We start from the raw sequence: 26,672 nt of genomic DNA, 5'->3' as shown, positions 1-26,672 counted from the left end.
ACTGATAGTTGTAAGTCCAACTTATCGGATTGATACTGTAGGGCCGTTGAAGATAGCTGTATTGTGTTGAGAAGAGTGACCCAAAAAGTATTGACTGGGTCCATAGTCCTCTCTGAAAGCGGGTGTGAACTTTCTTCACTGATATTGTTTATGGACTGCCTGCCGTTATATGCTGCCTCCAGGTCGATCCATTCTTCCGAGGTCAGGAAAGTCATATCCCTGGGTGAGGCGACTAATTCAGCCTTAATTGGTGAGGAAATTTCGTGGTAGAGTTTTAGCTCTAGAAAGACGGAAGTCCTTGTGTTACTGTGAGGCTTTAGTTCTGTGGTTACGTGGGTGTTTTGAACTTGTTGGTCTTCGATTTCTCGGATTTTTTTCTCCTCTGGTGCTGCATCTTGTGTGGGTAGGGAGTAGGTTGTTGTTACAAGCTGGTGATGCGGGTTGCTTCTGGGGAACCCAGAGTTCCCGCCATGCCCTTTTGCTTGGTTGTTCGATACGGCGGATGACTGTGGTGGGCTTGTTAGTTGGGTTTCCTCTGAGCATCCCGCTTGTAGAAGTGCCTGGCTGATGCGGCCTTCTTTTGACGGTGCCCTGATGTATTGTTGTGCCAGGTTACCCCTGTTGTCTGCTCCATATCCAGTTGAGTTCGTTATTTCATTTGCCATTGGTGCCGTGTGAATTTCCGCTGTAATGTGGCTAGTAGTTGCGGGGCAAGCATTGGACTCACTGGCCGGTTGCAGAGGGGATTGGAGGCCGGTAATGGAATCGTTTGAAGAATAGATTGCGTTCCCTGGGTTTTTTAGGAAATTGAATTTTGTATAGATTTTTGGCTGGAAATTGTATTTTGTTTCACTTTGTTGTCCTGGCAGTTTAATTAGTTGTTGATTGTTTTTCCTTTTGTGGCTTCTGCGCCTCCCTTGTTTTGGAGATGGGCTATTTTTTGTTTTGTTATTTCCGGTTATTTCAGATATTGTGGCGAGACTGTCCTCTGCTCCTAATCTTGGTCCTTCTGCTGGCCCATCAAGTGGGTTAATACTAGGTCCTTCGTCAGCTCCTTCGAGCGAGGTTTCGTACCCCATTGTGTTTTCCGGGGCCTTTGTTCCACAGGGGGTCAGCTTGGTCGTTCCAGGGGACACTGGACTTGTGGGTGTACTTGTGTTGTTCTGTTTCCGTTTATTTGGCTGAGTCATTGGAGGTGTTCTTTCCCTTCCAGACCTCATGGCAGACCACCTGCGCCCTGTTCCCTCCGCTGTCAGCCTTCCGGCGGGCCGGTGCCAACCCTCACCGACCCCGCAACAGCAGCAGAGACTGCTGAGGAGGCTACTCCACTGGCGAAGCTGGCAAGGCTGATAGTGCACCGCTGCACTTTTGCGGTCACACCACGCCACCTCTCTGCCGCTCTCCAGAGCCGAAGCGTTGGTGCCGTGCCAGAGCTGGCGGCTCCCGCCGCGCGGTGCTCACGTACACGTACACTCTCCAAGGGTGTAGATGAGCTCATGGCAGTGTATGGCAGTGCAGGCAGTGTAGGCGGCTCCTGCGATTCCTGCCGGTATGCCTGCCGATATGCCTGCTGGGATGCTGAGTTTTGTGCCGGCTGGACCGTTGCTGGGTTGTTGCGATTTCTGCCGTACGGAAAGCTGCTAAAATACTGCCGCGGGAGACGGCCCCCGTGAAGAGGGGGGAGCAGGTTTGATCGTGTTGGCTGCTGGAGTGGCGGGGGCGGGGGCTGCAACAGTGGCTACAGCGGCAGAAGGGGGGCACAGGACGCAGCCGCCTCTACCAGGATGCCGCACTATTGCCGTTCTTACCGCCGCTTGCTTGCTTGCCGCTCTCACTCAAGCCGCCGCCTGCCCGCTTGCACCGTTTTCACCACTATCCCCCGGCACTTCGACAGTTCACCCCCTCGGACCTCGTAAAACTGCAGAAACCTCGGTCTGCAGCTGTGTCCGCTGTGTCCACCCGCCTGGGTGATCTGGAGTACCGGCGTCTCCTTCCTCTCACTAGCGCCACCTGCAGCAGTATGGAGCACCACCTGCAGCAGTATGGAGCACAAACAAAATTACACCACAGAACATTCAATCATGTCTTGGTAAAACACCCGCAAAACGGGAACAAATTCCATTCTGGTTAGCACAAAAAATCACTTAAATAGAGGCAGTATTTCCTGATACTACAGCCAATGAGAAACACAGAATTCTGACTATCTGTCTTCCAATGGGGATCGCACCACATGTGGAGGACTGTGACACTTGGGGCACAGTCTTTGCTTCCATTTACACAAAAACACATGGTGTTCCTTCCATGGCAGTTATACCAGATGTGCTATGACAAATTCAAAATGAATACGGTCCAGAACCTGCTTTAACTCTGGGTATGAAATTACTGAAAGACTTCAAGCAGATCTCGGCTATATTGTTAGCCAACATAAAAGGAGGAGCAGCATCTGTGGCGATCCGCCAGAAATTGAAAGAAACAGATATAGCAGAACAACCTTTTGAACTTGCCAGAATCATAGAAAAATCCTATGAAGAACTAGGTAGAGATAGTTTGGGTGGGAAACCAGTAAAACCCCAACTAACTGAAAATCCTGAAAAAAACATTTATTAAAAATAATCTAAACACTCCAAAAAAGAGTTGGGATGGTAATAAACAATCCATTCCCAAAAAAAACGATTCCAGTCCAGAGGAAGGTCTCCTCAACGGAGAGAAAGATCTCCGGACCAAGGACACAAGTCTCTCCAGAGGGAGCCCTCTGAGAAAAAATACAACCTTAGAGATAGGGATAAATTGAGAAAACCTGATAGATATCAAGATATTGATACACGTCCCTCTCGATCTTTTCAGACTTCCTCACAGAAATCGGAAAGAAGAGGACGGTCAGAACACAAGGAAGAGCACATCAAGTCCAAAGACAAAGAACCTGCTCATCAAAGTAAAAAATTACAATTTCCAAGAAAGAAAGTAGCCAGTATTAAAATAATGAAACATGCCGAGGATACTGAGGACACAACTGAAAAACGGAGAGTGGGCTCAGACAATGCTAGAAAGCGCAGCAGAAGTGACCATAGCTCGCAAGATCCTGATGAATCTTCTGGAGACAGTGGACACAAATGAATACATTCAGGTGGAAACTGCAGATACCAGAGTTAGCAAATCTCATAAAATATACAAAATAACACTGCGTATAGAGGGGGACAAGACTAGGAAAGTAAGGGGTCTCTTTTGGGATAACCTTTCGAAAGGCTATGACATCCTTTTAGCTGAGAAAGACTGGCCACCAGAGTTTGTCAGGGAGTGCCCTCATGGCGAAGAAATGATTATGCCGGCCTTCTCAGATCATATTTCAAATCCATATATGCAAGAAAATGGGCAGTGGCCCAAGCTCCTGCTTTATATAAAAATCATGTAGGATGGGATGAGGACTCTCCTCCTCACAAAATCCAGTTAAAATGTCAACTCACTGCACAAAGGCAGTATCCTGTTAAGCAAGAAGCTAAAAAGCAAGTCAGGGAGATCTTAGATCAACTTGAATATCAGGGCGTGATTGAAACATGCACCTCACAAATGAACAATCCTTTGTTTCCTATCTCCAAGCCAGACGGTTCATATTGTCTAGTTTTGGACTACAGACACTTAAACTCCTGTTGCAAAACATTTGCAGTACAAAACTCACACAGTGCAGCACTAATGAATAACATCGTGCGCAAAAAATACAAAACAACATTAGACATCTCTAATGGATTCTTTTGTCAAAACATAGCACCTGAAAGCAGGTATTTGACCGCTTTCTCAATAATGGGGTCGCAAAAACACTTCTGTCAACTCCCACAGGGATTCAAGAATAGCCCAGGATTATTCTCAGCAAGAGTAACAGAGTTACTACAAATATATGATGATGAAGCATTATCTTATGTCGATGACATCTATCTAACAGATGATGACCTGGAGACTCACTTGAAAAGAGTGAACACCATAATACTTGGTTTCGCAGCAGAGGGTTACAAATTCAACTTTAAAAAGTCAAGAATTGCCCATCAAACTGTCCTGTTTTTAGGATATGAATTATCAAGTGAAGGCAAGAGCCTAGCAGACAACTTCTTAGAGAAATGTGCTGTACTCCAAGCACCTAAAACGCTGAAGAACTTACAATCAATACTAGGTTTCCTGAATTTCGGAAGAACATACATTCTAAATTATGCAGAGAGGGTTAAACCTCTCTATGAATTAATAAAACCTGATTTCAAACCAATCAATTGGACTCAGAAAAACACAAAAATTATAAGATCATTGCAAACAGACATGTTAGCTAAAACTAAATTACAAACACGCGAAAACGTACGCAACCTTGTAATCCGAGTCATCCCAGGAAGATGCGGATTCACGTACCTAACCTCTAATGAGGGAGAAACGGTACCAATAGCTTACAAATCACACTTGTACACACAAGCTGAAATAAAATTCAGTTCTACTGAAAAGATTATAATAGCGGTTCAAACTGCTGTAGCAAAAGAAAGAGCCCAAGTCCAAGGCAGGAGGATAACTGTTTTAACAGCAGAATCAGCCATTGAGGCATTAACAAGCCCACGCAATTTGACTGCTGTGGCATTAGAAAATGGATACAATGGGAAAATTCTCTTGCTGCAGAAGACGTGAAATACTATTTTGACCCGAAAATGAAAAAACTAGAAAATCTAGAATACGAAGAAGAATATCCTCTGCCAATCGAAATTCTGCCTCTCGAACAATACACATGTGTAATCTACATGGACAGATTTGCACAACACTACGATGTAGAGAAAAAATCCTACAACGCAGCGTGCGCGATTGTTAAAGGTCGCTGGCGCTTTGGTAAATTCAGACCATTAATTACCAAAACTGAATCACTCTGAAACTGCTCAACTCAGCGAGCTGAAATAAGATCTTTAAAGATGGCGCTTGAAAATGCCGATCGCGAATTCCCCACACTAATAGTGTGCGAGTCGCATTACTGCGTCAAGTCTTACAATAATGACATGCAGACCTGGATTCAAAACGATTACAAAGATGACACAGGTGCCACAATAAAGCATAAGAAGCTTTGGGAACAAATAGTTATTTTACAGAAAGAACTACAAAAGACTCACGTGATACATACACTGAGTCATCAACGTGACCGCGTTCACGTTGCAGGGAATTCATTGGCTCACAGAGCCACAGCGGAAACAGCTCAACCGGCTTCAGTAGCCACAAAAAAGCATTCAGAAAAATACATAGACGGAGAGACTATGCTGGCGGTAAAAGCATCTTTAACCGCATCGTTGCGGCGCATTTTCCCCTGCTGTGCTGGAATATGCAAAAACCCATTATTCATGACGAGCTGGGCTCGTCATGAGCGTGCGAGGAGGCTACCTCATGACGAGCCCAGCTCGTCATGAGCGTCGAAGGGGTTAAGAGGTGACTATGCAGCATTACCTCTGAACTATCCACTCAGTAATACATACATAATTGATGCAAACTCCGTTCCTTTTGCTCAAATCCCTGGAGTGGGGGATAGAGTAATTCCAAACACGAACAGGAGAGTCTTATTAATAGCAGATGCACACATGGGAGAGGGTCTAGGGCATCGAGAGATCAAGGAATCTCAGAAAGAATTACAATCAGAATACTGGTGGCCGGGGATGAGCCTGCAACATTATAAATTTGCAATGGGCTGTCCAAACTGCAACAGAGATCGCATTAGTTAACCGACCGGAGTATTGCCAGGACCCTTCTATTAGAAAGCATAAGGCTATCTGTACGCAAAAATCCAGCAGGAGAAATGCGTCCCATTAATGTTTAAGACTAGATTCACTTAAAATGTAGACACCAGCGCTCGGCTGACGCCAGAACTGTTATAAAAGATATGCGAGTCTTTATCGGCACATACGCAATTGGCATGCTACATTCTAACCAGGGTCCTGTGTTTAGCTCTAGGGCTTACAAGGAGGCCATAGCCAGCATGGGCATTGCATTGCGGTACTCTTGTCCCTTCCATCCTGAGGGAAATGCGGTAGTGGAAAGAAAAAACTGGGACATAAAGCAATCTATAACGGCGAGGGTATTAGGTTCGGGTGATGGGTGGGTCCAACATTTAACAAGTGTCCAACGTAGTCTTAATAATCTGCCAAGAAATTCTCTAAAAGGTCTCAGTCCGTACGAACTATTGTTCGGTACTAGAATGTGTATTCAGGACCTTGATAGTCACACTTCAGTGGTAGAAGAAAAATGCTTTGATATCAAAGACTGTTTGGCTGTTTTACAGGACTTAAATGAAACAAGAAGGAACCTGAGCAGCATAAAGGTAAAACAACAGCCAACAGCCACTGAAGAAAAACCACCTGTCCCAGCAAGACCTGTCTGGATTCCAAAGATTGGGGATCTGGTCAGAGAGAAGATCGCGGTAAAGAAGGAATTTGGGCCTTCTTACAGAAAAGCAGTACCTGTCTTAGCTGTCAGCGGAACAAGATCAGTTGTACTACCGCCCCTTGCTGGTAAAAAGGAAAACCGAGTTGTATCCATCGACCTGATAAAACCACAATCATGTGGCCAATAATAAGTAGTAGGCCCAGTGGACTCCCAAGAAATAGCAGAGTACCAAAATTTGCTACAATCCAAGAGGTTCAAACTGAGAGACTAATCACATTTGATAAACCTGCAGTGAATAAAAAAGGACTAGGCAACAAAGCCATGGAACCTGTGCCTCTTGAAACCCAAATTGCAACAGTTCGTCAAGAAACTCCAGTCTACAACGATGTAGCCTCAAACTATGCTAATGGAAGAAAGAAAAATCCAAAAGCAAATGAAAATTCGGAAGCAATTCCAACAATTGACAGAACTGCATCTGGCTACTTCATCAATTTTGATTACTTTTCTGAAGATCCAAGCGAGCCTGAAGAAACGCCAGCAACAAAAACTTTCAAAGACAAAGTAACAGAACTCTTTCATCAACTCAAAGAAACCTATTCTCCATGGATTTAATTTTGGATTGTGTTAGGTGTACTTTTCCTCCTGCTTTGGCTCATCATGGTTCTTTGTTTGGGCCAATTCATTGAAGGAAAATACAGTACAATGGACACAGCAAGTCAGAACATCAACTTGGTCCTAAAACCTCACAAGTCATCTCACATCGAGAAAAGAGAACTATCATCAGTGAATGTCACAGCCAATCCAATACTCGGTGGGGTAGCATGGGACAGAACTGAATTTGACATTTTTGGCCCGATTGAGATCTTGAAATATCCACATCAGTTCAAGGTTTCATTAAGTGACTTTGTAAAACCAAGTACTTTCTCTGATGATTGGGACTTTGAAAATATTAATAATATGATGTCAGATTTAGTAATGTCAGCAAAATTTACAGAACATGATTATTTACAGGGTTCATCAAATTATGAAGAACTGTATTGCTATAATCACTTTGGTCATCACTATTTGCATAAATCTGCTCAACCAAGAAATGTTTTTAATTTTAACCAATGGGAACATTGTGCAACACCACCTAAAAGCAGCTCAAAAACATTCTATGAGAAATTCCCATACTTCTCAGGGTTTAACACAAGTGATGCAAAATCGTTTTATTTTAAAATGTTAAATAAGACAGGAATGAAAACAATGTTGACAAATACTAAATTGATTTATTTTGAAGCATTTTATAAAAAAATGAATACGTTTGGTTTTGAATTCTGAAAAAACAACATTGAAACAAAAACCATCTGGGGTACAAAAGAATGGCAGGTGCAAGGTCTAGAAGCATTATTTAGAGCCTGCATGATCCCAGAACAATTAATATTCTTGAATAACACCATTCAACAGACAAAACATGTATATATATAAAACTAGTATCAAATTTATTTTTGTGTTAAAAACATAAAGACATCTTACAATAAAAATAATTGTACCAAGTTACAATTAATACTAAAAAAAGGAATTTTCACAGTGTTAAATAAAACAAGGTTTGTCAACATGAGATACCAATTTAAACCATAACTAACAGTGCCACATGATTTATAAATTAAAAACACAACATAAACGAGAGACAGATAAAAAGACAATATGATTTGTCATTAGATCTTAGCACATCGAGTATTCTAATTTCAAACCGCCAATCCCGGGCACATTTAATTCTTGCAATATACAGGATAGGCAGGATTACTTAATTGTGCAAATTGTATAGCGTCGACGCGTTTCGATGGCTTATTTTAATTCTGTGCCATCTTTTTCAAGACTGTATTTTTAGGTCTCTCTTGGTCAGCGGCACTGGATGGTTGCCTTGAGGTTTAAGAAATATCTGTGAGTAAACATATTGCTGTCAGTCTTTGTTACTCTGTTTGTGAATTCGCATTCCTACATCTATCGGTACATTTTAACCTTTGTACATTCGATGTCATCTCATCTCAAACAGCATTTTATATTCGATATTTCATACCGCTGGATATACACTCTTTATAGGGTTTTGTTCGGATTAATGTAACATACAGTATTAACTTGTTAGTTTATATTATTGCAAGAAATAACCCTCATACGGTTTATAGTACCTGTGTACCACGGGTTATATATATTACGTTTCTAAACATTGTCAAAGGTCTACAGTTTTAGGTCAACAATTGATTTTCATTTTCCTTCAGTAACATATACATTCTCATGGGACCTAAATTCGCCTCAACATTTTCAGACATCCATCTATCCAGCATTATCATGTGTGCTCTTGATATACACATTAGTCAACCACCCTTCTATAGACCGGGCCATTTAAAAAAAATCTTTAACAGAATGGTTAACATTCTGTATGTTTCATCTGACCTCCCTCCTTTTTATAGCCAGTTATAAACATTATTATCTTTGTGTACCGGATATTACCTTTTATCTCATCTGTATGGTACCGCTCTTCTGAGTATTCAACATCAGCATCATAAATATAAAGGGCTGGTCTAGAGAGAATATAAATTCTTATTTTTATATTTGTCTTGCAAGGGATGGTTTCCTAATCATACCGAGTACTGATTAACCTTATTATTACCTGGGTTGTTGCTATGGGCTCATCTAATGCTTCCTCTTTTCCCAGTATGGTTGGGTCTTGCACAGGCATACACGCACAGTATCTGTAAAGGGAGGAGTATTTCTGTTTTTGTTATGCATATAACCATCCTGTTTCTTATCCTGCCTCACTGCCATTTTATTAAGGCATATAACTATCTTTTGGGGATTTACCTGTTTACGTTCTTGTCTCTTTTTAAATTGGCACTGTAGTGAGCAGTAAGATACAGATACTGTGCGTGTATGCCTGTGCAAGACCCAACCATACTGGGAAAAGAGGAAGCATTAGATGAGCCCATAGCAACAACCCAGGTAATAATAAGGTTAATCAGTACTCGGTATGATTAGGAAACCATCCCTTGCAAGACAAATATAAAAATAAGAATTTATATGGTCTTCGAATAACCTTTCATGTCACCTGCACGGCACTCCTGCAAAACAGATAGAGCCATTTTTCAGACAGCTTTCCAACGGCAGCTACATTCTAATAAATGACCACAGCTGTTGTGGCATGGTGCCAGGAAAAGCCTATCTCGTCAGCGTTAGTTCCATGGTCACTTGCTGTATGCAAGTATTGTATCCAAACAGCACTCCAGACATGGAGGCGGCAATATGGCCTTATTTGAATATCTCTTCTATTCGAATTGATACTTAAAGCAGAATGAAATCCATTATTTTACAAACAACTGTGCCTTTGACCTCATCTAAAGAAACGTATGATCTGCAAGTCGCAAGGACAACAGCAGAGATACATTCCTTATTATCAACAAATTGCCCCGTGCATTTCGTAGAAATGTTGAGCCAAATCTTAAACATGTCAGATACCAGTGGCATCGCACATGTATTTAAGACAATTTTTTCGGGACTGTTAACAGCCTTTGAAACAGTTCTGGGCATCTTTCCCAATTTTGTCCATTCTGTCTTTGGCGGCCTTCCTCTACTTTTGGGACTCGTAGCAGGAATTTTAGTTTTGATTCTTCTGCTCCAATATGGCAAGCCAAGCCGCAGACAAGACTCCAGCAACGATGGAAGAAACGATCCTAGCAATACGCTACAGGGACCGCATAACTAAAGTCCTTGGATTAGCCCGGCTAAGAGATCTGAATATGACCTGGTTTCTTTCATTCAGACCAATCTGGCAAGATTGCATCTTACCTGTGCTTCGATGTATGCTATGCGGAGAAGAATGCGTGTTGGACGTCTGTCTTACACTGCCATCAGCAGTACCAATGGATACAGATACCTTGCTAGGTCCGGTAACGACTCATGCATCGTGTTGTCCCCAGCGGCTACCTATTCTGATGACGGCATTCGTTGAGACTTCACCACTACGAGTATGTGGCAGTGGAGTACGAGATGAGAGCAGCATCACACAGGTACAACCTTCTGTGAGCATTGATGATCCTGAAATCGATGATAGCAATCATTCTCACAACTGCACTGTTACAGCATTTTCGAACGTGGGCGAACTTTCGCCTGAGGCAGTAGACCAATTTTTTGCAAGTCTGTCTGAAATGATGTTCTCCCCTGAACAACGGGAATAACTTTTTAAGCAACAAGCACACAGCGTTCCCTGAACTCTGAATTCGGCCTTCAGCTTTGATAAACAAAAGCTACTGAAAACATTTGGAACTATTTTTCCCTGAAAACGAAATTATTTTTGTCACTTCCAAAATATTTACATTTTTCTGGCACAGAGTACTCTGCTTAAAGTAGAACTATTCTTAGAGAACAGAGCTTCTAATTTAGGAACTCCAGAGACAATATTTTACCTCAGCCTTTAGCACATGTACAGCATTTGTATTATTATGTGATGGAATGGTCTCGACCTTCTCTTCTGTATTAAGAGCCATTTCATGTGTAATTTTCGCAATTCATTCAGCTGATATATATATGCATTTTTAACTGAATGATACCACTGCTTGAAAAGCGTACAGTACCAATACTCATTTTCGTGTATTTACCAATTCAAATATTCCTGATTTATGCCCTTATGTGGTTATAATAAATATTATCCTTATAACGGCATAAGAATCATATCCATATTTAGTCGTAGCCCATGCAGTCCAAATTAAGCAAGGCTACTTCCCCAGACTCCTAGAGAGTACAACGCGTTCTTTAAACAAAGCAAACCTCCAGCAACCTGGGAAATCCCCATGCTTCTGTTTTGATTTGTCCTAGAACTCCTGCGAACACTGAAAGAACGGCCAGTTCTTAGTGACATCTTTATTGTCGTCTTATGTCCAACCTTACGTCAAACCCGGCACCTTTCAGGTATAAATATACCAACGTTGCCTTAAGCAAAGACACGGTGGTTTGGAGCAGAGCGGCTATCTACTTGCCCGAGAGCCCAGCTGATGCGAGAGCCCACGGACGCCGCCCCTCCTTTTTGACGCACTGAGAAAGACACTGTCTTTTTCTCCAGCCGAGAAAATCCAGCTCCGGTGTTTCCAGCCGCCCTCGCGGGTTGCTGGGATATCGAGTTCTGAGAGAGAGATACCAGACCTCCTGCATTCTATTACCAAGGTTCGGAGCTGACTAAACCCTTAAGAGAATTCTTGACTCAGATTCTTGGCAAAAACCAACTTAACTTCAACTGCTACTTACTTACTCCTTCCCACGTATTAGGCTTAGGTCAGGTACACCGGGGTAGGCGTATCTAGAAGCACCAGTTGAGTACGTTAGTCAATGTATTTATGTATGTATATATTTTATCCATTTTAAAGTATCATATGGCTAAGAAACCATATCAATGCTTTTACAGTATTATTTTATAATACTCCTTTTACTGTACGCACTTTACCTCATGTTAAGTATTGCAATTGTGGTAATTCATTTCTCTTGCATGAGAAAGAAGACTTCTCAATAAATACCAACTTTTATTGAACACGCCCGTCTCTCTATTCTCTGCACTCTGGTGAAACTAAGTATGCACGATTGACTGAGTAAAATAGCTGTCTATTGTTTTCACACGACTCTAGAGATACACTCTTATTCTGAGGGAGCAAAGTTGTCATGTTTATGGTTGTCAGAAGCTAATCCCTTCTTGTCTATCCAGGGAAGTTAAACTCCTCCTTGTTTACTCGAGAAAGTTTCTAGTGACCTCTGAGCTAGCTGGCAAAACTAATTAAGTCTAATATAGTCAGTAGAGACCTAGTCGACCTCAGTCCTACGTCTACACTGCTGTTTATATTATTTCAATGCGCAGAGCCTATTGGGAATATAGGAACTACACTACAAGCCCATCCACAAAGGAACGTTAAAACATTTATCTTGGAAGGCCGCTTTCTTAGTTGCTATCACATCAGCGCGCAGAGTAAGCGAAATCCAAGCGTTGTGTACGAAAGAGCCTTACACTGTTTTCCACCACAACAGAGTAGTGTTAAGGACACATCCATCTTTCTTACCAAAGGTTGTGTCTGATTTTCATATTAATCAGTCTATTTCTCTGCCATCCTTTTTTCCAAATCCTACGACCCCGGCTGAGCGGTCGCTGCATTCTTTGGATCTCGAAAGAGTGCTTAAATTTTATTTTGAAAACACTAAGAGTATTAGGAAGACGGATCAGCTTTTTGTCAATTATGGTTCCATGAGAACGGGTTTTCCAGCTGCCAAATGATCCATCTCCAGATGGATCGTCTCCTGTATCAAATTGGCTTATCAGCTAGCGGGCAAACCCTTATTGTTGACACCTAAGACACACTCTACTAGGGGAATGCGGCCACAGTAGCTTTCCTGCATGATGTCCCTATGTCAGAGATTTGCAAGGCTGCAACCTGGAGATCAGTTCATACCTTAACAAGGTATTACTGTATAGAATCCGATTCCAGGATCGATACTCAAGTAGGGCAGGCCTCTTTGAGGAATCTATTTGGGTAGCCTGCGGCCTGTTCGAGCTTAGTTTTGTCTAAGCTTATCAATGATCTACTGTTTTTATTTTATATTTATCCTCATCAAAGTCATAAGCAACCCTCCCGCCTCCCCGGGCAAAGGACTACTTTATCTTGGAGATATTGTTCACCTGATTGTTTCATGGTTTTAGTTTACAGTCTCCGCAAAGAATAACTGACCTAACTGTCACTCCTGAGGCATGATGGGAAGCTGGGGGTCATGGGTGCCTTAAAGGCACGGTGTCAGTTTATTGCATACAGCTGCAGGTTAGCTTTTCAGTCTTTTTAGACTGGGAATTTGCAATGCAGCCTGGGAGCTTTCTATGCTTTCAGTGTTTTATAAGAATTTCTACTGTTTTCTGAGCATTAAAACAGTTCTAAAACAGACTGTATAGACTGTATATTGGCTGTTACATGTTATGCATTCCCTGATTTGCCATATTTTCTTATTGGGCATTACTATTTTCCTGGTTGGCTTGGCGATTGCACACGCTTTACAATTGTAACATTTGACAAAGCCCTTGGTTTTCAGCCACAGTTTTTTCTTTTTTGTTTTTTTGAAGTGGCTATGGATCAATTGGTCACATAAGAAGAAAAGGACCATCAGACGTTTCCAAAAAAGAAAATACAACAAGAAAGTGATTCAAAAATGCTGGGAAAGAGCAAATCAAAAATCAAGATTGGATTGCATGAAAAAGAAGACAGATCAGGTCACAACAGATGAAGAACCAATCAGATTGATCCTGAGTTGCAGCCAGGAATCTAGCAGGATAAACCAAATCCTAAAAAAGAACTGGAAAATTTTACAATTGGATCCAGTAATTGGCAAAAGAATGGGCAACCATCCAGTCATCACCTACAGAAGGGCCAAGAACTTACAAGACCAATTGATCCATAGCCACTTCAAAAATACAAAAAAGAAAAAACTGTGGCTGAAAACCAAGGGCTTTGTCAAATGTTACAATTGTAAAGCGTGTGAAATCGCCAAGCCAACCAGGGAAATAGTAATGCCCAATAAGAAAATATGGCAAATCAGGGAATGCATAACATGTAACAGCCAATATACAGTCTACATGATCGAGTGCCCCTGTAAACTAAGATACATCGGGAGCACCATCTGCGAACTTAAAAAATGTATCTTGGAACACATCCGAGCGACAGTGCATAAGGACAGGAGCAACGCAGTTGCTAAACATATGGAGGCCCACCATAATGGAGACTGGAAAATGCTGCGATTTTGGGGCATAGAAACAATGTCTTTGTCTGACAGGGGAGGCCACAAAGAAAAACTTTTACGGCAGAAGGAATCCAGACATAGCCTCAGTTTCAGGACGATGACCCCTTTTGGTCTTAACCAATCTGAAGAACTGTATATACACCTGTAAATTTATGAGGACAGAATTGTCAAAAAATTCCCTATAGGTCATCCCGTTTACACTTTTTTCACACAAACTTTTTTAACAACCTTCACCACTCACGTCCCTTTATACTGCTACAGCAACTCACACAGTTCTGGGGACCGACTCCAACCAACCCGCCAATCCCCCTACATTATACTGAGATCCATTAGAGGGGAGTAAACTTAGTCACTTATAGATTCTATCATACAATCTGGCCCACTGGAGGGCGGGAAAACGTACATTACATCACGTAATCACAAACAAATCATGTACAACACGGGAGGGTAGATACTAATCACATTCCTCACACAGGTTGTCAAAATTTGTCATACAATTTGATTGGTGTGAATTGACAATATGTTATGTTGTGATTTTACGTGAAAAACTACAGAGTGACTACAATGCCCATAATGCTTGCAACATCAGGGGCAGGATCAAAAAGTTGTGGGGTTTGGTAACGCCCCCTTTGGGGAGTGACTTTGTATGCAACTTTATTGTTTGCTTTATAAGTTGTGAAAATGCACTCAACAAATTAACCGTGAACAAGACAGCGGAGGCTGTTGAAACGCGTTGGTTATTGATTTGTTTTTTATACCCCAATGGATTGCTGAAAAAATAAATTAACAGAACACTGCCTTGTGTGGATTACGATTAATTAACTGCGACTCCAAGTTTTCCTCTACCTGGAGGAATCGTTGTTGTGAGGTGTAGCGGTTGGGCTCAACCGCAGGAGCAACGCGGCCACAACTGCAGCGCCTATCGGGAAAGGAAAGGGAGCCATATGGTTGGATTTATATATATATGTGGGGCACATATAATATAGTGTTTCCGGGGTCCCGCGCATGGGCGGGAATATTCTAATGCTAATGACTTTGATGAGGATACCCCTGGAAGAGAACTAGAATTACAGGTAAGTAACTAATCCTTCTCTACACAAAATATATTTATCAGGGCGCAAAAAACCAAACTTAGACTAGGTTATAAGTTTGTGGGGACTCCTTATGAACAAGGTGTCGACGCAGTCGCGGTCGCGTTTCAGCCAGATGTCTTTAAGGCTTCATCAGGACATGGGTCCACTAAAGACTATACGTGTCTCTAAAAGGGACTGCAAACGCCCATAAATGACGTCCAGTCGTTTGGTCTTAGGCAGTATTCCATTGGGGTGATTCAATTATGTCTCCTGCCTCAAAACGGGGTCATGACACGCCAAACTCTATCTCGGGGCATTCAAAACGGCAATGACAACAGTCCGTGTAGTGAAGTGGGCTGGTAGCAATGAGTGTGCCACTTACATAAGTAGCCCCTTAACCATGTTTCAGGTTTGGCATTGCAGGGCCTGTGTGTGTAGTTTATTGCCACTATGACATGATGTTTAAAACTACATACCAAGCCAAAAAAAAACCCTATAACTCAAAGGGCAGGGTGCTATGAAAGTAAAAGGTAGGAGATGTACTTTTATGCCTTACATGTCCTGGTAGTGACAAACTGCTCACTTCCTTTTGTCACTACTTTGAAGCCTACTCCTCTCATAGGCTAGCATTGAGAATTCCTTAATACACCTTTAAGCTTAAATTCCTTGGGGCAGAGCTTGGACGCGCAGCGAAATGGCTGCTCGCTAGAGAGGCTCCGCTGGCTGAACCACGAACCTCAAATATCCTTAGCCAACATTGAAGCTTTGTGGGTGCCTGAGCATGGGAATGGATAGTGTACTAAACCTCTCCCGGAGGAGTGCACATATGCTGAATTACGGTGGTTGCTGAGATTGAATGCTGGGTCTTTATGAACCAGGAGGTGCCATCTTGCTGATACCCCGGTAGCCAACGGCGCTTGCTGAGCCGACGAAACACACGGCGAGGAGGCAACCCCGATCTTTTTTCCCGCTGCCTCTGTTGTAACTGAGGGCCCGCCTGGGACTGCCCCGCTGCGGAAGAACATCTGTGGCCCTGAAGTGAAGAGAGGCTGCCTGAGGCGTGGTGACTGGATTGCGGTACTCACATGTGGGCCGTGCCCGTCGGACGCCGGCCCACATGACAGCCTGATGGGTCTGCAACTTAGGACTCTGCGCCCTCTGCACTGCAGGTGAGTGCCCAGTCCCGACCCTGATAATTGTGGAAGTGCAAAGCTGCGCTAAATCTCGCCCGCAGTGGCAAGGGGGCCGGAACAGCCGAAAGAAGGAGAGAACAATGCTTCATCTGGTGTAATATCCTGTGTCCCTTCCCTGTCTTTCTGACTGAGAACGTGGAGAAAATCATCGCTTTTGCATCCAGGAAGCTAAGGGGCCCGCGACAAAGTACTCAGTAATTGAACGTGAACTATTGGCTTGTGTTTGGGCTGTTACAAAGTTTAAAAGTTTCCTGTGGGGAAGGAATTTACCATCCGTACCGACCACAAACCGTTGGTCAGTATACTTGACGGTAAAGGTTCTAGCCAGCCGTCGGCAAGAATTGCGAAGTTGGCATGCAAATTGCAGGAGCATCAAGTTAAGATGGAATACATTCCAGGCCGACTGAATGTATCGGCAGATTATTTGTCACGTGCCCCTTGTGAGGATGACTCTGAATGTGAAATGGATGATGATGATGTACTTATTTCTTGCTTGTTTGAAGGTCATGAATCTAACTGTACCATTTCCAAATCAGAATGGTTGGAAGCTATAAAAGGTGACACAGTGTTAGAAACAATTAAAAAATATGTGATCAAAGCTTGGCCACGTGAGAAAGCACTTGACGAAGCACTGGAAAATTAAGGATGATATTGGTGTTGTCGAAGATGTCATTCTCAGAGGTGGTACTTTATTAGCACCAATGACCATGAGAAGCAAGTTGGTGGCTCTGTCCCATTAAGGACATGTAGGAATGACAGGAACAAAACAGAGGTTGAGCGAAGGATACTGGTGGCCCTCCATGGATCGTGACGTTGATATGTTTGTTACTCACTGCTCAATGTGCAATGAAACTAACAAAACTTTAACGACACGCCATTGTCCCATGACTTCAGTTGAACTACCAGAAGGTCCATGGATCAAAGTTGGCATCGACTTCATAGGTCCCATGAATGCATTGAGTCTAGAATTACGTTATGCCATAGTGTTGATTGATTATTTCAGCAAATGGGTGGAAGTCAAGTTTGTGTCTCAACCCACCACACGAGAGGTAATAAACTTCCTGAAGGAGTTTTATTGCAGAGAAGGCTTTCTCCATCAACTGGTCTCCGACAATGGAGTGCAGTTTGTATCCTCTGAGTTAGTCTCATTCTTCATACAAAAATGGCATAGAACATGTAAAATCCTTGTTATATCATCCACAGGGCAATGGCCAAATGGAACGGGCCAATCGCCTGATTAAAGAAACCATCCAAATGGCCTTAAAGTCTCACATTCCTGTTGTGGCAGCACTACGCACCAGGTTGTGGTCATACAGAACTACCCCCAACAGTACCACTGGTGGAATCCCATTTGAACTCATCAGGGGTAGGACAGCGATCACACGTTTGCAACCACATTGGCATTGGCTTAGAAAGTATGGGAAAATGAAAACCGTAAAGAAAGTGAGAGTAAGATGAGAAGTCTGGTTGATGAGCGCCAGAAGCACATGTGCACAAATTATGACAAGGAATGCTGTGCGAAAGATGTCCGTGACAGAAGGTGACATGGTGAGAGTGAAGTATTCCAGGAAGAGGGCCAACATGAGCAAGTATAGTGAACCTAGGCGTATGGTCAAAACAAAGGGTACTACAGTTCTACTTGACAATGGTCAATGGTGGAACGGGTCGAAAGTTGCTAAAAGCAGCATCTCTGAGCAGGCCCAGTGGCTCACAGGACGATGGTCTGATGTCTTCTGCTGAGTCACGCATGGGTGGAGCATGTGGAGATAAAACTACTCCTGTATCAAGTGATGATATGCCCAGAGTATCTCTTCCTGGCGCTACATCTGGTCCTGTCGATACCACTTGTGATAGGAGAACAATTGTTCCACCAATAAGATTCAAGGATTATGCTATGTATTAGCCATTCTGGGAAAGCAGAGCATGTGTTTCTGTTGCTTGTTTTGAAACTATGTATTCCAGAACTGTTTCTGAAAAACGGGAGAAGATGTAATATCCTGTTTCTCTTCCCTGTCTTGTCCCCTCCCGTCCTACCTGATGTGTCCGTGCGCGTGGCTCCCAGCGCGCGGTTTGGAACGTTGTGAGAGGCTTGCGCTTAGGCCCTTATCTCAACGGCATTCCGTATCTGTCACTGAATAAACATGGCTGCTTACACTTTCTCTCCTCTCGTCGCATCTTTACACTGACCTTGCCTGCGGCGTCCGGGGGAGCTGCGGAGGACGACCAGAGGAGCCACGGCTTAGTGTGGCAGCAGGGTACATGCCAGTGAGTCAGAAAAATTGATCCTGTTTGCCGGAGAGAAAAAAGCACTTCAGCATGTGCGTGGCCTACCCGACCTACGAAAGGGCTGGCCCGCCTGGAGGTTACAGACAGGAGACTTGCATTGCACTGAACCTGTGCTCCCCTAAAGTGATGAGTGGATGCCTGGCACCGGCTCTTTCGCTGCTTCCGGACTGTAGCCGATCAGAGACACGCAGAATAACGAGCTGACTACCAGTGGAGTGGGTGAGCCCCAAATACTACACTGACCCCACGCTGCGTGAAAGGCCTGAGCTCTGGATGCTGAGTGGCTGATCCCGGGATGGCCCTCCCTGCTGCACTCCCGCGATGAGGGCCGGTACAAGATGATTGCCGCAACTGCTATTTGAGTGCGAAGCTACCCCCAGATACAAGCGGCTGTACAGGCTAACACTAGTGTTGAAAGCCCCCCCTCTTCCTCTTGTGACACAAACAAGACACAGCTGTCTACATTACTATACCGTGGAGCAGGTGGGACGCCACAACAGACCGTTATAAACTGACCCTAAGCTGCTGTACATCAAAAACCACCTGACACTTGAAGAATCCTGTGGCAACCCACTGATAGACACATCAGTGCAGTGGAACGTCCATCAGTCAGCAATGGGCAAGCACGACGCACGCAAATTAAAAATCTCCTTTGAAAGCCAGTCTACCTGATAAACTGGAACGGACCAAGCTCAGATGCAATCCACGGACCCCCCCCCCATGGTAGAGCCAACCCAGGATCAGGACCTCAAGTCAATCCTGGTAAAGGTTAAATCAACCTCAAGACAATCAACACCAAGCTAGACCTGATGGCGCACCGTCTAGACAAAATCAATGAGCGAGTCAATAAGCATGAAGATCAAATAGACCATCTAGAAATCTGTGTTTCCAACATATATGATACCTAGGCAACAACAAAAGAACAACTGCTGAAGATGGACAGAGTCCTCGCTGTCATCAAGGCCAAGAACGAAGACCTTGAGGCCACCTCGAGGTGAAACACGTATTTTAGACGTACCAGAATCCACCGCCATTGACAATATGGAAAAGTACATCACTGATATGTTAAAAGAGCTCTTCAGAGAATATCTGTCCCCAGTGTTTATTGTCGAGAGGGCGCACAGATCCTTGGCGCCGAGGCCGCCTCTGGGTGCCCCGGCCCGCCCAATCCTTGCCCGTTTGTTAAACTATAAAGACAGAGACGTCGTATTGTGCCAAGCGAGAGAACAATGCGAAATACAATATGGGGACAACATTATTTTTTTCGACCTGGATTTTACCATCGCCATCCAGGCTGCCCCAAAAGACTTCCAACCTATCAAAAAAATCATCCTGCAAAAGGCTTACATTAAATATGCTCTCCTCTATCCTGCTAAGCTGCAGATTGTGCATGAGGGGAAAACCCATCATTTTACCAATGCCAAGTCAGTGCTTAAATTTGCTAAAAGTATTGCTGCAGCTGTCCGGATCAGCCTTCTGAGAACGGCTGAGGATTCACAAATAGACGAGAACAACAAGGAATATCTCCGTTTAGAACACTAACTATACAGATACCATCTCCAAATCAAAGGAAAAGATAGATGCAATACCTCCTTACATGAACAGCTCCCACCTGAATGGCGGAATTGACACACTGGCCAGGTGACCTGGGCGACGCTTATTGTTTCAGCCACCTAGCCTAGACCAGGCTGGGGTGTATGCCAGCTCCCGTCTGACCTACGGAATGAGTCCCTTATATTGGACAGTACAGGGTCTGGGATTTGGGAAGAGTGGTGGGTGTGTGGGGGATCCTCAACCAAGTTTACAGGGTTGGAGTGGGAAAGGGTGGGTTCAGGTTTTGTTATGCATTATTGTTCTCCCTGTTGGAGTGCGTTCACACTGCAGGACAGGTTCCCTCCCCAATCCCCCCTACACCTTCCCTCATCACTAGGTCGACAAGAGCACCAAGCATCACCTCTCTCCCACTGGTTGTCAGAGCATTGGCTCATCGCTCCACGGAAGAGACACCCAATATACACATTTTGCCAGGCTTTATGTACCAGCATACCACCGCCGCACAACCACATGACGACAAATATTAAATATCTGACCTAGAACGTCAAGGGGTTAAGTGAAGCACGAAAGCCCATCTTGTACACACCTATCTCACAAGACAACAAATAGATATTTGCTTCTTGCAGGAACTCCACCTTACGCCCTCAAATGCGTCCCGCCTGAGCACTGTGTGGTGCGTTGAAACACATGCATCCTACTACTCTAACTGTGCCCGTAGTACAGTACAGCTATACTCATCTGGAAAAACATTCCATGGAAACTTACACAGGTGAAATTGGACCCAGAATACTTGTGTGCATATACGAACACGACACATGGTTAATTTAGGACTGGGAGTGATAATATGGGGGGGCGATTTCAATGTTATTTTGAACCCAGACATGGACAGATCCAGTACCTCTCACCAAGGCTGCGTCACAGCTACACACACTGATAGAAGACCAAGGCCTGACTGATGCTTAACACTTTTCACATAGTACAAGTAGAGAAGGCACATGCACCACATCAGCGTCCGGGGCCTGGTCATGCATAGATTACCAGCTCATCATGAAAGAAGCGCTGATATGGTCGACGAATGCCTCGCTACTACCTCGAACACTATCAGACCATGCCCTGGTGCTTCTGGAACTAGCGATGTCCCGCGCGCCTTCTGCTTGTGATTACCAGCTGGAGCTCTAAGAGACGAGGTGTTTCGGTTCGAAATATGAACCACCATTGTTGACTATTTTTCAACAAATGAAGGTTCAGTAGACTCCCCATCAGTGCTTCAGGAGGTTTTTAAGGTCGTTATAAGAAGTTGTCTGTATTGCGAAACAAACAGGGGTCCTAAAGGCCATACGCACAGGACTTATGCCCCTCGAGACAGACCTTAGAGCACTAGAACACGAATGTTTCCAATCCAATGACCAGGACACTTTGACTCGCATACACGACACTCTATCCGAATATAATGAAGAAGCGGAACGAGAACCACTCCATTTGGAGCGTGAGATTTGGTAAGGGTGAGCAACCCAGTAGGACGCTGGCTCAAATGCTTAAGCCGTATACAGCAAAGAATTATATTGTCGAATTGGTAGATGAACACATGGAACATCACACTAGGCCCACTGATATACTTCATTCATGTCATGACCACTCATTATTCCGAACTATACCAAGCCATGTCCCCCATCCCCACAGACCAAGTTAAAGAATATTTGGAGTCGGTACAACTACTATGGCTTGATGATGCGCGCCTTCAATATTTGGACTCCCCGTTTACAGAGGAGGAGGTCCTGCATGTCATCCATAGTCTGCCTAACGGCAAAGCCCCCGGCCTCGAAGGTCTTACCACATCCTTTTATAAAGAATTTGACACTATATTGATCCCCCACATTCTGGCCATATACCAGTCTTCTGTGGAGACCGGGAAATTACCTTCATCACTTCGTGAGGTGGTCATTGTTCCTATATTGAAACCTGGCAAATCTGCCTATTCATGTGATCCCTATAGACTGCTATCGATGATAAACGTGGATAAAAAAATGTTGGCAGAACTCATCACCAGCCTCCTATCCCCACTCCTCCCAGACACGATTCAACCAGATCAGTCGGGCTTTGTGCCCGATCGATCTACTGCACACAACCCTCGCACCTTCTTTGCAGTCATACATGGTGTAGATCTGGCAGGAGTTGCAGCTCTACTTGACGCCACGAAGACGTTTGATTCCCAAGAGTGGCCTTTTCTATTCCAGCTCTTTCCGCACTTAGGGTTAAGTATGCGCTTTTTGAATCTTATCAAACTTCTTTACACCGCCACCTCAGCCAGATTACAGTAACTGGCCTACTCTCCGACCCATTTTCAATCTCACATGGCACACGGTAAGGATGCCCCACTCCTCTTTGCTATAGCTATGGTACCCCTGGCAGCTAAACTACGCCAACACCATGCCCACAGGGCAATTAGATTCCGAGAGCGAGCAATTATAGTCTCCATGTTGTACGTGGATGACATCACACTGTACATCAGAAAACCCCAGGAGAACTTAGATTGTGACATAAGAGAGGTTTTTAAATTCAGGGGAATATCGAGCATAACAATAAATTGGACTAAATTAGTCCTATTCTCTCTCACTGAAGCACACACTACAAATTATTTTTCCTTGGGGGGCACACGAACTCTAATCCTTGTATTGAACAAGACGATAAAATGTGGATCGCTTTTAATGTTACTAATTCCGAGGAACTAGCGATGTTCGCATACAAGCCAGAGCCCTGAAGGAGTCCTTGTAGGTAGAAATGTGTTGGCTACTGTGGTACTGTTTATTGGCGTACTTTTTAAAGAAGATAATTAATAAAGAACAATTGTATAAAGACATCTTCTACATATGTATTCATTACATGTTGGGTGCTATACTGTTAAGAACACTGCTGTTGCGTACAGGAATGTAAATCTATGCTGAATTCAAATGCATTTGATTTGACATAACTACTAAGTTTGAGTGCTGAGCCACTAATAATTAATTTGTTTTGGAAATTGTTTTCCATTGGACCCTTGCATTTTCACCTTAAGAGAGTGAATCCTCGTTTTTTTAAGATTTGCAGTTCTTTAGAAATTGTGCTGATTTTGTTAATATGATTTATATGTAACTAGGACAATTTAAAATAAGAAGACAATAAGGGTATGCAAAAAAAAATTTATTTGGTCTTTATTCCTTTCTTAAAGTTACAGCTAGTTAATGTTATTTATATTGCAGCAATTCTTAGACAAAACCATATTTCATTTCTGCACAAGAAAATATTTATTAAATTGTGAAAATTTCCAAATTTACCTTTTTTCACAGTTGAACTCCTCATGGACTGATCAAACATTCACTGATGATGACTGCCTTGTACCAAAAGAAAATCAGGACAGCACTAACCAAATAAGCGTTGGGGGACCATCGGTGAACATGAGATGTGCCAACATCTTGAAGAATAGGGGCAGTCTTAAGGCATACCATGAATACAGTACTAATAATGAACTATCGCCAGTCGAGAAAAATAGTTATGTAGGTGAACATCCCAAACAAGACATCAATATAATCCTAAGTGTGCAAAATGGCAGCAGTGTTCCAGTACTAAATCGACCGCAAGGGCAAACAGTGAACATGTGTGACAAAACCTCTCATTTCAATGCTAGGGCATATAACCCAGATTCTGCAGAGGTTGTCCCTTACTCCAATGGAACATCTAGATCATCTGCACTGCATCAATATGTTTCAGAAGAATATAGTCAAATCAGACAAAAATTCCGAACGCCTAGTATACTGAATGAAACCAATCTTGAAAATGAGCACAGAAAGAAAGATCTGAATGAAAAGCAGCATAAACTTGAATGCAGTGTTTTGTTGAACGATAAATCAACAAGTTTAAAGTGTAACTGGATGTCAGGTCAGAAAAACCAAAGTCCTCTATCTCCTCTACCAGCTCTTGTGCATGAAGGGAGAGTAGTTCACCTCTCGGAAACAAATACAGTTCCTTTGAGTGGAATCAATGTGCCTGCTCAAATATTACCATCTCAGTGCACATTAACTGTGGAAGCTCCTTCTGATAAAGAAAGTATGGTGTATCTGTATGAAGCAAGTTCACCTCAGTATTATAACGTAAGCAAAGCTTCAGAGAAAACAGGATGTGTGCTGGTACCTCTTGAAGCGTGTGCTGACATTTTGCTCCCAATGCAAGGGTTACCTTCACATCTCACAACTCAGAAAACAAACCATACTCCTCCTGATAAAGAATATGCTGTTGCCCCACATGAAGCCATTTTGCGTTCTTCACCCTTGAACAATTCAACTCCTCAACAAGATTTATGCAATAGCCTTCTGCACACTGATTATTCACTTTGTAGTAGTATTATTGAACACACTCTCAAGGAGCCTAGCAGTGAACCTACTTGTTCTGAACAATTACAGAAGATGAGTGAAACTAAAACAGATTTTCAACCTCGAAACCTAAAATGCGTTCATTCTTTCATCAAAGGAAACGTTGCCTTTTGGGATATGACAAATGCAACTTTAAAGCAAACTGTGTCTTCAGATGCAGCTGAGACTGCCAGTAACACAGATAGATTAAGCTGTAGTGAAACATGTTGGAGAGGGCAACAATTTAGTCCGAATGAATTGCCTACCAGTAGCTTTTTGAGATCAAGAAACCAAACCGAGCCTAACTCATCGATTGACTTCAGAGAACAAAGCTCTAACGGTGTCATTCAACTTGGTAAATGTGGTACCAGTGAACTGAGCTTTCAACAGGCTGCCAAGTCAGCAAATTCTTTTTTCAAGCCACATAATTTAGATTTAGTAGATGTACCCACAATTTGCACAGACGAATATGTAAGTCCATTTGAATCAAATTGCCCCCTGGCATTTCAGCATGACTCTATAAACACAGAGCCTAAGATTTGTGAAATGATGGTGAAGGATCCTCAAGACTCCGTTAAAGAAACATCGTTGATGAGTGACAAAACACATAGATCGCTTGACTGTTCATTGTCCGTCTCAGAAGCCACTGTTTTTGAAGCTAATGTGAATAGTAATTCTGACTTGGCAAATACTCCAAAAGTTGGGTGGATGACATGTGGTGCAGCTGTAGAAAAAAGATTACTGCCATGTTCAAAGAGGAAAAAAGAAATTGAAAAATCTAAGGATGAAAATGATATTCCAGAAATCCAACCTCGTGAAAAAGACACATATGAAACTTTGACAGATGATGCAGACACTTCAACAATTGAACCTTGTGTTAAAAGAAATAAAAAACGAAAATACTGCCATCCACAGTTCCACCAAGCAGATGATCAAACATGTGGTAAGAATTCAAGAACACAACTGATTTTTATCTATCCAAATGTATTTCATAGAACTTTGGTTCTACATGCATTTAATACTTCAATACTTCAATAGTGCAGCCATTCATATTTCATATATTTTATTGATGCTTTAAACATTACAAAAACGTTGTTAATTCCTCCTGTCTACCCTTTCCACTTGGGAGCTCAACAGGAGTAATTTAACATAGTCACAATGTCTGCCTATTTCCAAGATCCCTGAAAAGGTTGTGAAAGATAATTTCTGGCTCTTTATTTGATTGATGGTTGTGACTATTTAGCCTGCTGCGGGGTAAAAAAGTTAATTTTCTTTGCTATTTACTCAGCTACTGGCTAAATACTAGACATTATTACTATTTGACCGGCCGTCTCAGAGATAGCAGAGAAACGTATTTATTTACCAGACAGCAATCTAAATAGTAGATATTATGGGTTCTTTCCACCGGAACCTGACAGGGCTACAATCGTGGTCCTACCCAAAGAGTGGCTCCCTATAGATCAGTGTTCCTCTTACCAACCGATTTCATTAATCAACTCCAACATCAAGATTTATGCCAAAGTGGTGGTCGCATGGCTGTGCAGAGCCATGCCCTACCTAGTTCATCCAGATCAGTGCGGCTTCATGCCGGGCCGTAGTGTGCGTCATTGTATTAGGAGAGTCTAGGTGGCTCCATCCCTGGTGGCAGACCTTGACATCACTCTAGCCCTCCTGTTGATAGATTTCACTAAGGAGTTCGATACGGTGTTGTAGGGCTTCCTAGAGGGGATTTGTTGTCAGGCTGGTCTGTGGGAGGTATTCTGACGGATGGTTCGGCTCCTTTACCACACCCTAAATGCTCAGGTCAGAGTGAATGGGGGTCTGTCTCCAGTGTTTACCATTGAATGTGGCACGCGTCAGGGGTGCCCCCTACCTCCCCTGCTATTTGCCCTGGTGATAGAACCCCTGTTGCGGCTCTTACGGTGTGATGCTCAGGTATGGGGCTGGCAGTGGGGAGTTGTTCTCGAGGACCGAGTATCACTGTATACAGATGATCGGCTCTTGTT

The 26,672-nt window shown here is 43.2% G+C and overlaps 1 protein-coding gene across 5 annotated transcripts in view; it reads left to right on the top strand.

Annotated features, from left to right (window-relative positions):
* The window catches only part of ANKRD31 (ankyrin repeat domain 31), a 2,265,957-nt gene that overhangs the window by 988,220 nt on the left and 1,251,065 nt on the right, over window positions 1-26,672 (top strand). For all 5 annotated transcript variants that reach the window (XM_078675241.1, XM_078675243.1, XM_078675240.1 and 2 more), the window contains one exon: window positions 23,608-25,609. In XM_078675241.1, coding sequence (XP_078531367.1) covers window positions 23,608-25,609 — 2,002 coding nt within the window. The remainder of the gene's footprint in view (window positions 1-23,607; window positions 25,610-26,672) is intronic.

The sequence above is a fragment of the Lissotriton helveticus genome, chromosome 2_1 (assembly GCF_964261635.1).
Source record: "Lissotriton helveticus chromosome 2_1, aLisHel1.1, whole genome shotgun sequence".
NCBI lineage: Eukaryota > Metazoa > Chordata > Amphibia > Caudata > Salamandridae > Lissotriton > Lissotriton helveticus.
This window is presented reverse-complemented; position numbering and strand designations above follow the sequence as displayed.